General features: G+C 34.3%; 1 protein-coding gene across 1 annotated transcript in view; it reads right to left on the reverse strand.

The window, feature by feature from the left end:
• trio (trio Rho guanine nucleotide exchange factor) overlaps window positions 1-15,005 on the reverse strand; it is a 342,911-nt gene that overhangs the window by 28,413 nt on the left and 299,493 nt on the right. Inside the window, exons 44-46 of the mRNA XM_089254104.1 lie at window positions 11,426-11,529; window positions 3,025-3,184; window positions 1,714-1,812 (exon numbers count right to left, since the gene is read on the reverse strand). Coding sequence (XP_089110230.1) covers window positions 1,714-1,812; window positions 3,025-3,184; window positions 11,426-11,529 — 363 coding nt within the window. The remainder of the gene's footprint in view (window positions 1-1,713; window positions 1,813-3,024; window positions 3,185-11,425; window positions 11,530-15,005) is intronic.

The raw sequence follows: 15,005 nt of genomic DNA on the forward strand, positions 1-15,005 counted from the left end.
TCCCGCTCTTTCGCTTTTATATAAACTGTGATAGGTTTTGCAGCTGATAATCTAAGGGTTGCCTATTTGCTCGCACTAGTTGGGAAAATCTGGTTCTGTGTTTTGGCCATTTTGTTGTTTTTCCCTTCTTTTTGATAAACAATTTTTTATGTATTTTCTCTTTTGGTTTTTTTTTTAGTGTAGTGTGGCAAACAGAATAGTATTATTTTTCTGGTGTGCAATTGGTATTTATTTCTTTTAGGTCTAATACTATTATATTTGTAGATTAGTTTATAATATAATATCTTTTGATACCTTTTTTCGAGGCATACTTCAAAAAGTTGTTTTTCTTCTCTCTTTTGTAATAGTGTTAGGCATTATTTTAGTTAATATTTTCTTTTAATTTTCTCACAGATTGGAATTGAAATGTATCTTAGGTTATTCTAATTTTTTGTTAATGATCCCCTTTCTCTTATTTTTATAAGTGTTGTTTTATTTTGCTTCTTACCTAGCTTTAGCATTAGTATGCCTCGAGTTCAATTACTGATGTGTAGAGGTTGCCCTGGAGTTAAGAAATAATAGCTGATAGTTTCAAGTGCAAAGGTTGTTTCGAGAGAGCAGGGTTGGAGCTCGAGGTCGAAGTGTCATGGGAGAGAGTTAGGGTTTTGGAGAGTCCAGATAAAATAGAGCCACTTGTCGACAAAGAAGTAATCTCCACGAACAATGACAGTTTAGAGGGGGAATTGGTGGTTGAAGATGCATTAGATGGTGATGGTGATAGGGGTGTAATTATCAAGGATTCTATGGTTAGGGAACTGGGTATATAAGAGAGAGATATAGATGGCTTCTTTCTCAGCCAGAGATATCAAGGAAACAGTTATTTTCCGGATATTACGCCGAGGCGAGCTCGGAAAGAAAAGTCATCACGTCTCCGCCAGGACTTGAACCCAGGCCCTCTTGCATACTGGGCAAGCATGCTACCATCTACACCACTGGAGACACATGACTCTGCCTTCCTAATTTCACGCACTGTGTCGTGAGGCGCTGAAGTAGAGGCATTAGTAGCCTCTCTTAACTTCAGGAAATGGCCAACGGGTGGGACGGTTTAGAGAGATATAGATGGCTTCTTTCTCAGCCAGAGATATCAAGGAAACAGTTATTTTCCGGATATTACGCCGACTCTCTAAACCGTCCCACCCGGTAGCCATCTAGTTGCGGCCCTGCATATGTTACTGGACTTCTGGTGTAATCATGGCGAAACGTAAGGGGGATAGAGTACATTTTTAAGCTTAGAATAGGTACTATCAAAAAAGTTCTGCTTCCGGCTAGTGATGGGGTGCTCCCCCAATGACAAACCAAGCACAGGCCTTCAATATTCATTTCATCATTTCTAAATTTTTGCAATTTTCTATTTTTTGGTTCAATATTTTTCATTGTGTGGACTCTCAGCAATTGGGCTATGGTATGCAATATTTTTATTTGCTCTACATATATCATGCTATATGTTATAGCTACCTTGGGTGGTAATATTGGTATGTTATGGTCAAAATTAATTATTACTTCTCACATTTGTTTCACGTTTGGTATAATCTACATGGTATAGTTTCTCAAGCAATCAAAAACATTTTTAGAAATATTGAACATCTCAACAAAAGTAACCTCCCAACAATGGCCACATTTTCATGCTCCCATTAGTGGCCGTTGTTTGGAGGTCTTCCTGTATCATCCATTTACCTTCAATGACTGTTGATATGCAACTAGTTGTTCCATTGGTTTTGAAAGAAGTTCAGGCAATCTAAAATTGGTGTGATCTAAAAATTTGCTGCTAAGATCCTGCAATAAAGAATAATTTCATATACCTTTATAACAACTTCATATTTTTGAAAACTGCATTTCACCCTTTATATACATATAAGCACACACTTTTTTTTATCCAGTGAAACCTGTCTAAGAAGAACATTGTGTAAGACAGAAACCTGTCTTAAATGTTACCAAAATATAGTCTGTTCAATAATTAGTGCTTTTATTTGCATCTTTTTAATGGAAATCTGTCTAAAACAGAATATTATTTCAGTCTCTTGACATTCCATATTGTACAGGATTATTATCCGTTATTAATTCACCCTAAACCAACTGTTTTAACAAGGACACCAGTATTGTTTAGTACGGGACAATTCTAAGTTGTGGTGCTGCAGGAAGTTTTTCCCATAACAGGGTAGTTAATAAATGGAATAGAGATTTCATCCAAAAGTAGTGAATGCTAACACAATTGACATTTAAAAAGAAATACAATAAAGTTGGTGGGATAAATTGAGAAGCTTTCCATACTTAAATAAAACAACCATGATTTGTTTTTGGGCAGTGTATTATATTTTATAATTATTAATTTTTTCATGATAATTGCTCTTATATTGTGTTGCTGTATTTTTGATATACAAATACAATGCCACAACAGGCAAAATGCCCAACGAAGTGGAAATGTCATCCATATTTTTTACAGCCATCTTTTTTCAGTCACCTTGTTGGGCAATTTGCCTGTAATGGCATTTGTATTTGTGTTTGATGAAGTGGGATTATATTTTGCAATAAAAATTTGATAAACATGATTCAACATCCTCTCACTAATGAGACAACACACTCACACTCATACAAAAAAATTCTTTTCATCATAACAAGTTTTTTTTAAATAAAAACAATATAAATATGACTCTGTGTTCCATGTTAAGTAGTTTTTGTCTCACAGAGGTTTCCCATAAATGAGAACATACTCATCATTGAGAGGGTTATCGCCTGATTTTGTTAGACCAGTTTCCATTTCATAAAGGGAAGTCTCAGACAGGTTCCACTGTAATTCATATTTTTATAAATTACACTGAATGAGATAATGAATCGATCAAATGAAATACATGTATATAAGATAATAATTATATTATCGAGTTAATAACGATAAAACATGAGATACATAGGATTGTTTATTAAAGCAATAATATGCAGGTGAAGAGACATTTCTAATAAAATATGCAAATATATTTTTTTATATTTTACCTCATAATATGAAGATGGCTGCTGTGACAGTATTTGTTCCAACTTTGGCTTATTTTTGCAGAAAGTGACATAAACATGTAATTTATGTTCATATCTTCGAAACAACAAACCTAGATTATGAGGATTTTCCAAGGAATTATGAATCTCAGGACAAAATGTGCTATAAAAGGGAATAAAAACATTAAAAAATTATAATCAATCATTGGAATGAGTATAATTACATTGAATAATACAGATAAAACTTGAAGACTGTAGATTCTATGATTATGTTCACTGGTTTAGCATTTAAATTTTACTTTCATAAAGCATTTTTTTTAGTGATTCATGATATTTGTGAAACCTATTATTTTGTAATTCAAAAATTTAAAATCCCAACTTTCACAATTATTATTTGATTTTTAAAATAACCTTTACCCTTTCCACGGCTAGGTTCAGATATCAAACACATGTAAAAACAAGAATTTTGTCTTATCAATATTTGCATAGGATATACAATTACAATATGCAAGGTGTTGGCTTGAAGTGGCAACAAACTCAGAGGGGCGATATTAGCCATCAAGGGGAACAAAAATTGCCATCGAACATGGTATCGTAAACCATGTTTAGAAAGTGAAAATCCGAAAAATAAAAAAAAAATTCTATATATCTCTGGAAGAGGATTGGACGAGATGGACCTGTTGCTTGACCTCCACGCTCCCCAGACTTCCATCTCTTGGACTTCCTCTTTAAAGGACACCTTAAATCACTCATGTATCAGATGCCTATGGAGACACTGCAGGATCTTGTAGCACAAATTGTTGTCACTGCAGCAGACCAGCACATCCGACATCTTTGAGCACATCCAAATATTGTTACTCCATTGCTGTCAGCTGAGCAATGACCTTTGTGGCCGCAACTTTTTTTTCCACTCAACATTACATCTTTCATAAGTATTTTTGTGATTTTCACCGACTAAACGTGGTTTGGAATACCATGTTTGATGTCAATGTTTGTTCCTCTCGATGCCTAATATCACCCCTTTGACTGAGTTTGTTGCCACTTCAAAACAACATCCTGTATATGCTTCAATTATTGCAGAAGACCATAAAATTTATCTCGTCCAATGCAATGCATTGGTCTCCATTTCAGCTTTCTACGGCACAGAAGACCTCACACTCTTCTAAAAGAAAGGAATTTCTAGTATGGTATAGTAAAAAATGGAAATATCCAGTTGACGGTTCAGGTTATATTCAGTGAACTCATGGGATGTGGCATATGCAGGAGGGGTACAGAGTTTGGGGGTAGCACAAGAATCACTTCCAGAGAAATTTTGAGTAACTACCTTTCAAAAAGCATTTTATAACACTCTATACTCTCATGTATATTTGAATATATATGCAAAATTATATGGCAAAAATCCCATTATACGCATTTCTTTTCACAATTTTTTTTCATATTTTAGAAAGTACAAAATACAGCTGTACACGAGCACAATACTTTTTTTATCTAGAAAGAGTTAGATTCCTCGTCTGTGTCATTTTTTGAGAGCTGGTGAATTTTTACAAATTCATTGATTTGTAAAAGTGCACCAAATTAATTGGATTGGAAATAAAATTAAAAGTTGAAACTATTCAACTTGTAAACAAAAAAAAAGGTAAAACTAAGCAAGATTTTATCTGTTTATAGATATCAGTAAAATCAAGGCAAACTGTATATTTTACCCTTAATTAATCATTTTAGCTAATTAAAAATCATAATTAAATTAATTAACTTGCGGTGTTGATGAAAACATTGAAAAAATTTTAAAAGCACCAATTTACACCTGTTTCAAAAAAATTACAATATGTTTTCATGGTGGGTTAACCATGAAGGGACCAGGGATAAGTTAACAGAAAATTGATTAAGAAGGCATGCACAAACACGTTTTCTTTCATATTTAAATTTTTTTCACAAAAATATTTGTTTCCTACAAAAATATGTTTTATGACTGCTTTGTAACTGATAGGTCATGCGTTTGATAACAATGGCTCGATAGGGGATGAAAAACTTAAATTTATTATTTTGTATAAGAATAATAAGTGTTTATGGAAGATGTGTTCACCACTTTACAAAAATAAAAAAAGTAAGGGCCAAAAAAAAAAAATGAACAACAAAAATACTAACCCTGTGCGGTCCTATGTCGACGTGGACTCAACATAAGATCGCATCAGAAAACAACGGTACTTCATAGCTATGATAGCCCCTTACAATTAAAGGAGCCCCCTGTGAATTCCGCTTCACAGCAGAACTCATAAGTTATACAGAAAACATGAAGGGACAAATATTCAGGGCCTTCATTGTGGGATAGGCATTATGAAGTATGGACTGTAACAACAAAGTGCGGAAAAAACCTCTGGACTGCTAAAGACAAGACTATTAAAATGAAAATAAAAATTTTGACACCTAATTATGATGCTGAACGTGAATGATTCGAATCGTTTTAGAGACAATAGATCATCAGTCTAAAAAAGCCCTATTTATTGTGGATCAATAGAATACATTCATTTACTCGAGCTATAGCAAAATACTGTGACATTACAATCAACAAAACACAGCAGAACTTCAAATGTAAGCCCTCTTCCCCAGGCTTCAATTTATTTTGCTACATATTAAATGCCATCCTTTGTTAGCAGACAAAACTTCAGCTCCAGTGTGTCAATTATTGAGGGATTCCACTGTAATATGTGACACTCAGCTTTATGAATGATCTGTTTCTATCAGCCAGTCCTCAGGTTCCAACATCTTCACCATTTAAGAAATATTACGAACTGATTGTTCAAGTTCGGTTAAACAAATGGTGAAAATACAATAAAAACTGCTCTATTGCTAAGGTCGAAAAATAGCTTAATATTCAATCTCAACAATGCTATGTTTCTCTATTTTTTTGAAAATTTTGAGGGCCAACACATAGCTTCTCCAAAAAAAACCCTTATTTTGTGTTACTCAAAGTATGGAGTGTGGCACATACATGCAAGCATGCTGTAAACGAGCATGCTACCTAGCAGCAACTGAGCATTATTTTTTCATAGCATGTGTATTCCAGGCATTTGAAATTGTGTGAAAAGATGTCTACCACATAAACACAAGAAAATTTGGTGACTTCTTGACGTTTGCTTGTTTGACCAGATGAGCTTTGCCACTTTTTCATTATAGAAGTGATACCAAACATGGTGCCCATGAGACAAGTGTGCAGTGTTATATGTTCAGGAAGTGCTGCAGTTTATGTTACAAATCAGGAGTGAGAAACTGATGATTCATGAATTTTTTTGCAAAACTTTTGTAGGAGTGATTATTGCTGAATTCTATCAATTATCATCCTGGAAATGCCAGGAATCTCCAATGGCTCCAGCGTAAGGGATGACATGAGTTTGCAGTATCTCGTCTGCATACCTTCGGGCCGTCAAAGTGCCATTCCGAATGATATGCAGGTCCGTACGTCCGCCTATGCTGATTCCACCCCATACCATCCAACCAGCTCGTCTGTATTGTGACCTTTCACGAACGAATGCGGGGTTATTTCGAGTGCCCCTGTCCCTCCATACCAGAACACGTTGGGTGTCACACTCCAGACTGAATCGTCTGTAAACAGCACTTGGCTCCAATCATGTTGCTCCCAATCTCGATGTTCAGCAGCCCATCTTCTTCGGGCCGCACGGTGGCGTGGGGTCAACGGAATGCAGACCATTGGCCTACACGCATAGAGCCCTCCCTCATGAAGCCGATTACGTACTGTTTGGCTGGACACCCTTCGTCCTGCTGCCAGGAGCAACTGTCTTTGCAGCTGCGTAGCATTCTCTGTTCTGTTTCGACGGGCTGTTAACCGTATATACCGGTCATCAGTTGCTGTAGCGTATCGACCTTGCCCTGGTCAACATCTAACATTTCCTGTTTCTTGGAATCGATTCCACAGCATTGCAACAACACTTCTGGCGACTCCAACAGCGTCCGCGATACTACGTTGTGTTTGCCCGGATTCAGTCTGCCTATAACACGCCATGCCATGGATTCCGGTAAATCACGTTATTGAGACATCCTCAAGTCACCTTGTCTCAAAAAAAAATACTGCGCAATCGAATTTCACAGTTACAGCAGTAAAACAGACGTTTCTGCAACATCCCGATTTCTGCCCTTATCTCCTTTTTCTGGTTTTTGACGTCATGAACTTTGATTTGCATATGAAGTTTTCTTCTTCCATTTCCTGCTAGGCTTTAAATTATGGATGATTCATTTTATGTTACTTATCGGTACACATCTTTGCGTAATTTTGTTAAAACCATGTGCTCCCCTAATTGTTTTGAGCAGTGTAGTTCCTGAATGAGGAACTGTATATTTATTTTTCAAATTTTGGAGTCCCTCCCTATGGGTTACATAGCTACAAAAGTACCATAATTTCTGATTTCTACCAGCATTCAAAGACAACATCTGTATGGCATACATTTGCTTCGTTCCTACGAGATAGCACATTTTTTGAAAAATCAAAAAGGTATCCTTTGTTTTCCTCCAATGATCATAAAAATAAATTTACAATTGAATTAGAATGCTCCATTCCAATTGTAAAAAAATTTTCATGATCATTGGAGGAAAACACAATCTGTAAAAATCTCTATACCTTGAATATCCATAGTTTTTCCATCTAGCCACTATGCGTTTGTCACCATTTCGATTGAAAAAATTGGGAGTGTGCACACAGTATCAGACATTGGAGGTGCTTAAGGATTTCCTCCACGAAAAATTTTGAGCTGCTAGCACTCAAATATAATTTTAAATTAACAGATGATATAAGAATATTTTTTCTAATATTTTAATTTCCTACAGAAATATTTAAAAATATTAATTTTTTATCTTAGGTGGTGGCATGAGCCCCCATGCCATCCTTGAATTTCACCTTTGGCAAAAATCCTAAACCTACAACACAAATATGTATACATTAAATTTCAAATCCATACAATAGTAATTTAGAGGATAGATGGCACCACCTACTAAACACCTACTGTCAAATGCTGAACGAACACTGTAAAGTTTAACCAACACAAATCTGACATAGCTCCCATACTCAGGTATGAAAATATGTGACAGTTCAAATGTTTTAGTTGCATTAAGAGTTTTTGTACACGTCGCTGTGAGTGACCAGGCAAAAACACGCTGACAATGAAAAAAACAATTCATTAGGTTTCCTAACAATGAAAAAATTCTAAACAGAAAATTTTTTCACCTTTTAATGAGTCAGGGAATTTAAAGATGCCGTGGCAAGTCCACAAGTAATCAGTCCTTTTGATGAGATGCAATTTGTAACGTATCCATAGACCCCCGGCAAAAGGGCCCCTGCCTGCGTCTAGTAATTTTTTAACATGCAAACTCTTACCTTGCCATTGATCTGCATGATCAAATGCTGCAGATCACGGCTGAGCAGTGTTACCAAGTCTTCAATGTTTACAATTATGCTGATGCCAACTTTCAAATGTCAAAAAATTGTAAAATTACATAATGTATTGTAAAATTACATACATGTATTGTAACACATACATGCATTATAAAATTACATAATGTATTGTAACACATACATGCATTATAAAATTACATAATGTATTGTAACACATACATGTATTGTAAAATTACATAAGCGTATGTAAACTAGTTTTTCTCTGTTCGAAATGTTATGCTAATTTCAATACCAGTGAGTCCAAAGCGGATTGGCTCTAGTGAATTCCCATGATGGGGAATTTCCCTTTACAACCGGCGTATGTGTTGTAAACACTCACTCCTTTTTGCTCTTGTATCCTGTTCTAGCCATGATCTGAGATTAGTTGCTTTAAGTGATTGGGCACTTCCTGAATTGTCTGAGACCCGTAAGAATGGCTTTGGGTGGTAACTCCTTCACGGCCATTGAAATGATTGGAAGGTAAAAATTTCCTCCTGGATATTCTTGTCAGTATTTCAGGTATGATGAGGTTCTGCAGATCATGATAACTTCATAAAGCTTTGGAATTCCTTCAATTTTCCTACTTGGGCCGGTCATGAGAAGGTATAGTTCATCATGGACTCTAACTGAAAGAAACTGGTGCTGGCTTCATGGTGTGACGGTTCCTGTGCAATAGACTTTGAGCGATATTCTAGTTGGACAGATCCTGTGAGACCGTTGAAATTTTAATGTGATACTCTGTGATATATTTAACTTTAAAACTTGAAAAACTCTAAAATTTGCATTGTGTTAAAAGAAGAAACTAAAAACTAAATTTTAATTTTATCTTAATATTGTTAAATAAGTTTTCAAGTGGAAAAAAATGTTGTCATTCTTTGTTGTCATTCTTTATTGCCGTCCACTGACAATTAATTGTTGGTAAACAAAAAATTAACCGGGAATGCACTAGAACGGTACATTAATATTTGGGGACTCGACCAATTCCAATTCATTTTTACAGATGACAACATTGAACTTCCAATTGTTAATTCTAATTTAATTTTTCTTTGATTGCGAAAAAAAAAAATCATCATGAATCAAATTTTTTTCACTTTTTTCTAGTCATTTTTAAACATACAGAAATGTATAAATGTGAATCACAAGAACTGTTCCTCCAGTTTCACAATCTTTTAAGACAGGAGGGGAGGCCTGTCGGAAATTATTGTATGTTTTGGTGCAAAAAATGCATTTCATGTTTTTTTTGGAAGGGATAGGTTAAAAGATGAAATAAATTTTCCTAATAAAAAATTGCCATTATCTTATATAACAAATTAAATATCATCAATTATCACATGATCTTTACTAAGATGTTCATGAATATTGGGATTTTTGTAATAATATTGAGAATGTTGTTTATGCTTCAGAGTCCTCTGAATAGACAACATGATACTTCTGCTATAAAAAAATTCTAATTACAGTGCTGTTCAAAATTAATAGAATAAATATATTTTTTGAGAAGTTCTCAAAATTTAAAAGACAGAATTTAATAAAATTTTTTATGGAAACATAGTATAAAGGCGCATATACATCTGCATGCTATGCCTTGTCTTTGATTGGTTTTCTGAAATTTTATATCAATGTATACTGATGTCACAAAATATTTCAATGAGTGCCAAGCAACATACACTGGACAACTGTGAAACTTTGGAGGACCCATGGATGGTTGATACATCAAAGAGACTTAAGTTGTGAGTCAGATTTTGTATAGCAAAGGCTGTGTGGTAGCTGCTAGGATTGCAACTAGGTTGTGCATGGAAAAAAAAAGAAGAAAAAAAAAATCTTGCATACTTATTTATTGAACCATGGCCGAAGTAAGTAAGCATGTGTAGACATACTTTAAGACAACAATTTGGTATACCATACAAAAATGAAAGTACCTAATCACAGAAGTACCTCTCATGAGCAGGAATGTCCAAAACTTACCTTTAGAGACGACACCTAAAATGAGGCTAATAGAATGAATGGTCACCTTTAAATAACACAGGTTGCACAGCAAATCATTATATTGTTGATGAGAGAGTTGATCAGCCTCTTTGATCCCACCCATTCCTGCAGCAAAGCAGTTTATAGCTCCTGAATGGTTAAAGGAGCAGCGATTTGTGATTGTCCTCCCAAATGTATTTTGGACATGTTTGATCAGGATCAGGTATACAGAGATCTGGCTCGTTTATCCAACCCTCCTAAATATTCTCACTTTGAAGATGTTTATCTACTAGTTCAGTTCTATATGGATAAGCATTGTTGTCCATAAAATGAACTAAAAGCCAGTGGCAGCATTGAAAAGCTGAACATAAGGCTCTAAAATTTCCTCACTATACCTCCAACCATTCCAATGTGCTATACACATTGAATAATGTGAAGCCATCTAGATGATGCTTGCCCATACCATGGCACCTTGGCTATAATATTTGTTACTTTCCCTCATATTCAAGGAATTGTATCAGGTTCAAGGTTCTCTCCAGATTGATTAAGTTGAGAATCATGTTAGGCTGAATCTAGACTCATCACTGAATATAACTCAGGTTCATTGAAGTAGGGTCCAAGGTTTATGTTTTCTGTACCATGCCATATGTGCTCTCTTGCGTAAGGGAGCGGATAACGATGAGTCTCCCATAAAAATTTCTACTCAAGAACCTATCAGGAAACCACAACCCTTGGAACAAATGCTGTGTGACTGTATATAACAGTACTTTAATACATGACTGAAAGTGATAAATTTTAATCTTAATTGGCTATTATAGCTCTTGCCCACCAAAGTTTTCTGGATATGAATACAGTCTCCCGTGAAACTGTTTCTAGAAATTACAAAATGAGCTTTACTAATTTTGAACACCAGTGAATGAAAAAAATATGACTAGCATATACTATAAATGAAAAAAAATTAAATAGGTTCAATCATAAAAATAGCAAGTTCAAAATGCTTACTCTTTATGCCACTGGTACATCATTTCAATGGTTTCAATGATAAGTCTTTCTTTTGAACCAGCAAAATCATTCTCATGTTCCCATTTTACATTTCTCAGATAAATCTATCAGTTGCAAATCATAAAAAAGGAAATATATTTTATAATAATTTTATATAATTAAAAATTTAAGTTGTATTGATATTAAATAATTTAAGAAATTTTGAATGCAAAGAAAATTTCAGTAAAAATGTTGATGAAATAACAGTAAAGATAATAAAGATAGATAGCTTTTTCTTCACCAATATATCAAGGAAACTGACATTTTCTGGATTTTTATGCCAAGGTGCACTTGGAATGAAAGTCCTGGTAGAGACCAGATGATTTTCTTTCCAAGTGCACCTCGGTATAAAAATCTAGAACATATGTTTCCTCAACAGTAAAGAATCTTTCAATAAGCTATTTTCAGACACAAGTTCATTAAAAAGGTAGAAATTATTCATTTGATAGTATAAAATTTGGAAACATCACCCTGCAGTCATGCACAGTCAAATTTGGTTAACCCCTTTACATACAAGCTGCTGGCGATAAATCTGGATGATCTGTATAGGTGATAAATGTGGTAGCCTTGTTCCACATTAAAAAAGAAGAAAGGGTAAGAAAGAAATAAAGGTAGGAAGGAACAGTACAGAGATAATTGTATAAGAGAGTATTAGTACAGTGCCATGTTTTTTTGCCCTCAGCTACACACTTGTTTTGTAGTTTTTTTACTTGTTCTGTCTCACTTCTATCTGCAGTATATAATAGAAATATTATAGTTCTGAGAAAGATACATTATATGAATGTGCGTGTGTGGGGAATGCCGTGAGAAGGAGATGGGGAAAAAACTGAGGAGAACCACCACCATCATTATCAGTTGCTCACTATTTCGTTGAAATATCACAATGGTGGTGAGAGAAGAAGGGGGGGGGGGAACACACACAACTCTATTTCATATGGTTACAATAAACCTTTGTGATCAGGAAAAAAGAGGTTGAAGAAAGTCAGATGAATTGAATTCATTCCACCGGCATTTAAGAGCAATATTACGTCCCTAATTGTAAAGAGGTTAATTCAAAGCATAAGTGGTATTTTAAAAAAATCGAAAATTCTCAAAACCGAAACTATCCAATCCCTCAATATAGTAAGTTGATCACAAAACACAACTTAAGCTTGGTTACAAAGGCAAGATTACGATGAAAAAGGGGTTTATAATGGTGAATAACAACCAGCTTGGCAACGTTAGCACTCATAGAGTGCGCAAAAATTATACCCTCTTCCTTTGGTACATTTATAGGGTTTGCATTTCTTGTCCACAATCCTTTATACAGCAAATGACAACAACCAATTGCTATGTTGATAACTAACCCTTTCAGCACCTCGTGATATCTCGTTAAACTTGATCTGCTTTATTTCTGTCACCTCAAGATATTTCGTCTTCTAAATGCAGTGAAGCTGTTTTTGTAATATTTCCTTCCCACCTCTGACCAATCAACTGCCAATAGGCAGAGTCAGCTCATGTTCAAGGTTAGATAAGAAGCCAGAAAAGAGAGAGAAATATACACTCAGTATAAATACAAAAAGACTTTTTTCCCAAAAAAAAAGTATTTCTTTTCCTATAAAGCCACATCATGGCAGGTGTTTTTGTATCATAGTGAGGGAAATAAAGAAATAAAAGTGATGGGCGGAGTAAATTTCCTAGATGGCGAAAAAAGCAATTATCAGCTCGCAATTGGAATTTTTTTTTTTTTAAATGGGTGACTACTTGAGAAGGTTTCAAAATTTCAAATGTTATAATGCAGATCAGGAAAATTTTAAAAACCGCTTAAAGGGTTAACACATTCATGTGATGGTGTCTTCCCTGTTAATGATACTTCATTATTCATTCAGCTGGCATCAGAGGAATGATACAGTATTCATTTAGCTAGTGTCTGACAAATAAATTTGATTTATCTAAGAATAGTAACTATATAAGAATCTGTGACCTCAGAAACAGCATGAATTTTCTACACAGGTTTCTCAGTGAACATAATGAGATTTAACACCTTCTCAAGCAAAACACTAAAATACTAAAAAGTGGCATCCTTTGTATGTTGTAGCATATGTCAACAATTTTTGTTCAACAATTTAGTTGAGACAAATTCTAGCATATTTTATAGGATTTCTTCAAACATGTCCGAACTGAAATAATAATTCCTGAACTTAGAAAAAATCAAATTATACAGGTAATTACAGCACAAAACTAAATAGCAAAATCGAGAGGCATTGGAAAAATTGGGACTATCAAAAAGTTTTAATTAACCAATTAACCAAGTTCTACTGCATGATCTTATCAGCACTTTCTTTTCACTGAAACATTACAACAGCTTTTTGGTGTAAAGGGTGCAATATACAGTGGATGGATTAAAGTAAGTTTCTTAACCTATGGGTCGTCACCTGAACTTGAGTAGCATAGGCTTCTGAGATGGGTAATACGGATCCACTTAGTCCTGTTATAAACACATTTATTCTGCAATTTGTTTCACTGAAGATATGCATGGGTCTCGAGGTTGACTGTGCAGTTAATTTTAAGCTGCAGGGCTGAAAGGTCAAGAACATATGGATCTCAGTGTGTGTTCGGGTAGAAAACACAAATATCAGGGTTTTTTGGGCTAAATGGGAAAAATTGAAAAAAATTTTCCCACAAGTTGAAAACATCTAACTTAAATATACAGTCGAATCCCGTTTTAACAAATACTGTTATAGCAAAAAAAAAATCTTGTTTTAACGAAAACTTTCCTAATCTCCCTCAATTTTTATAGTAATCCCCAAAGTTTACATAGAAGAATGCAAAAAACCTGAAATTCCTTTATAACGAAGTGATTTCTCTGGTCTCTCGGAGTTTGTTATATTCGGATTCGACTGTATATATGTACATCCTATATTATGTTTGAATATACATTTTTGGTGCATATTAAATTATGTATTTGATTAATAAAATTGACATTTCTATTGAGTAATAATGGTTCACACACATCTATTTCTGAGTAATATCTGAACCTTGAGATGTACGTGAAACTGTGACAAGAAGATTGTTTGTGGTAATATAAATGAATTTTGATGAAAATTCAATCATAACAAGTTAAATTCAAAATTAAAAGAAAAGGGTAGATTTGGTGAACATTTGCAGGTTATTTTTTTAAATGTTGCTATCCTGTGATAAAAAAAATTATAGTTTTTAATTCTACTTTTTAGATTTCTTATTGCATTTAAAATTACTTTTATAGTACACTTATAAAATAGAGTGATAAAGTACTTTTATTGCAATATACAATATTCTGTTTAGGCAACACTTGAAAATGTAAATTAAACCCTTGAAAATGTAAATTAAACCCTTGAATTCCCTCTAACATGATCAGATGATAAGCTTAGTAGGCTGCTGAATCACTGATGATTTGTGATTTAATGGGAAAAAAATGATTTTTCTCTTGAGCATACAGAGAGGTATATTTTCAACTATTTGCAGTTTTATGGTTAATGAAGAAAAATATAGAGCAAGAGATTTCATAATATTCAAAATATAG

This window comes from Pholcus phalangioides, unplaced genomic scaffold (assembly GCF_987345545.1).
Source record: "Pholcus phalangioides strain wild (caught in Gottingen) unplaced genomic scaffold, Ppha-v1.0 ptg000039l_1, whole genome shotgun sequence".
NCBI lineage: Eukaryota > Metazoa > Arthropoda > Arachnida > Araneae > Pholcidae > Pholcus > Pholcus phalangioides.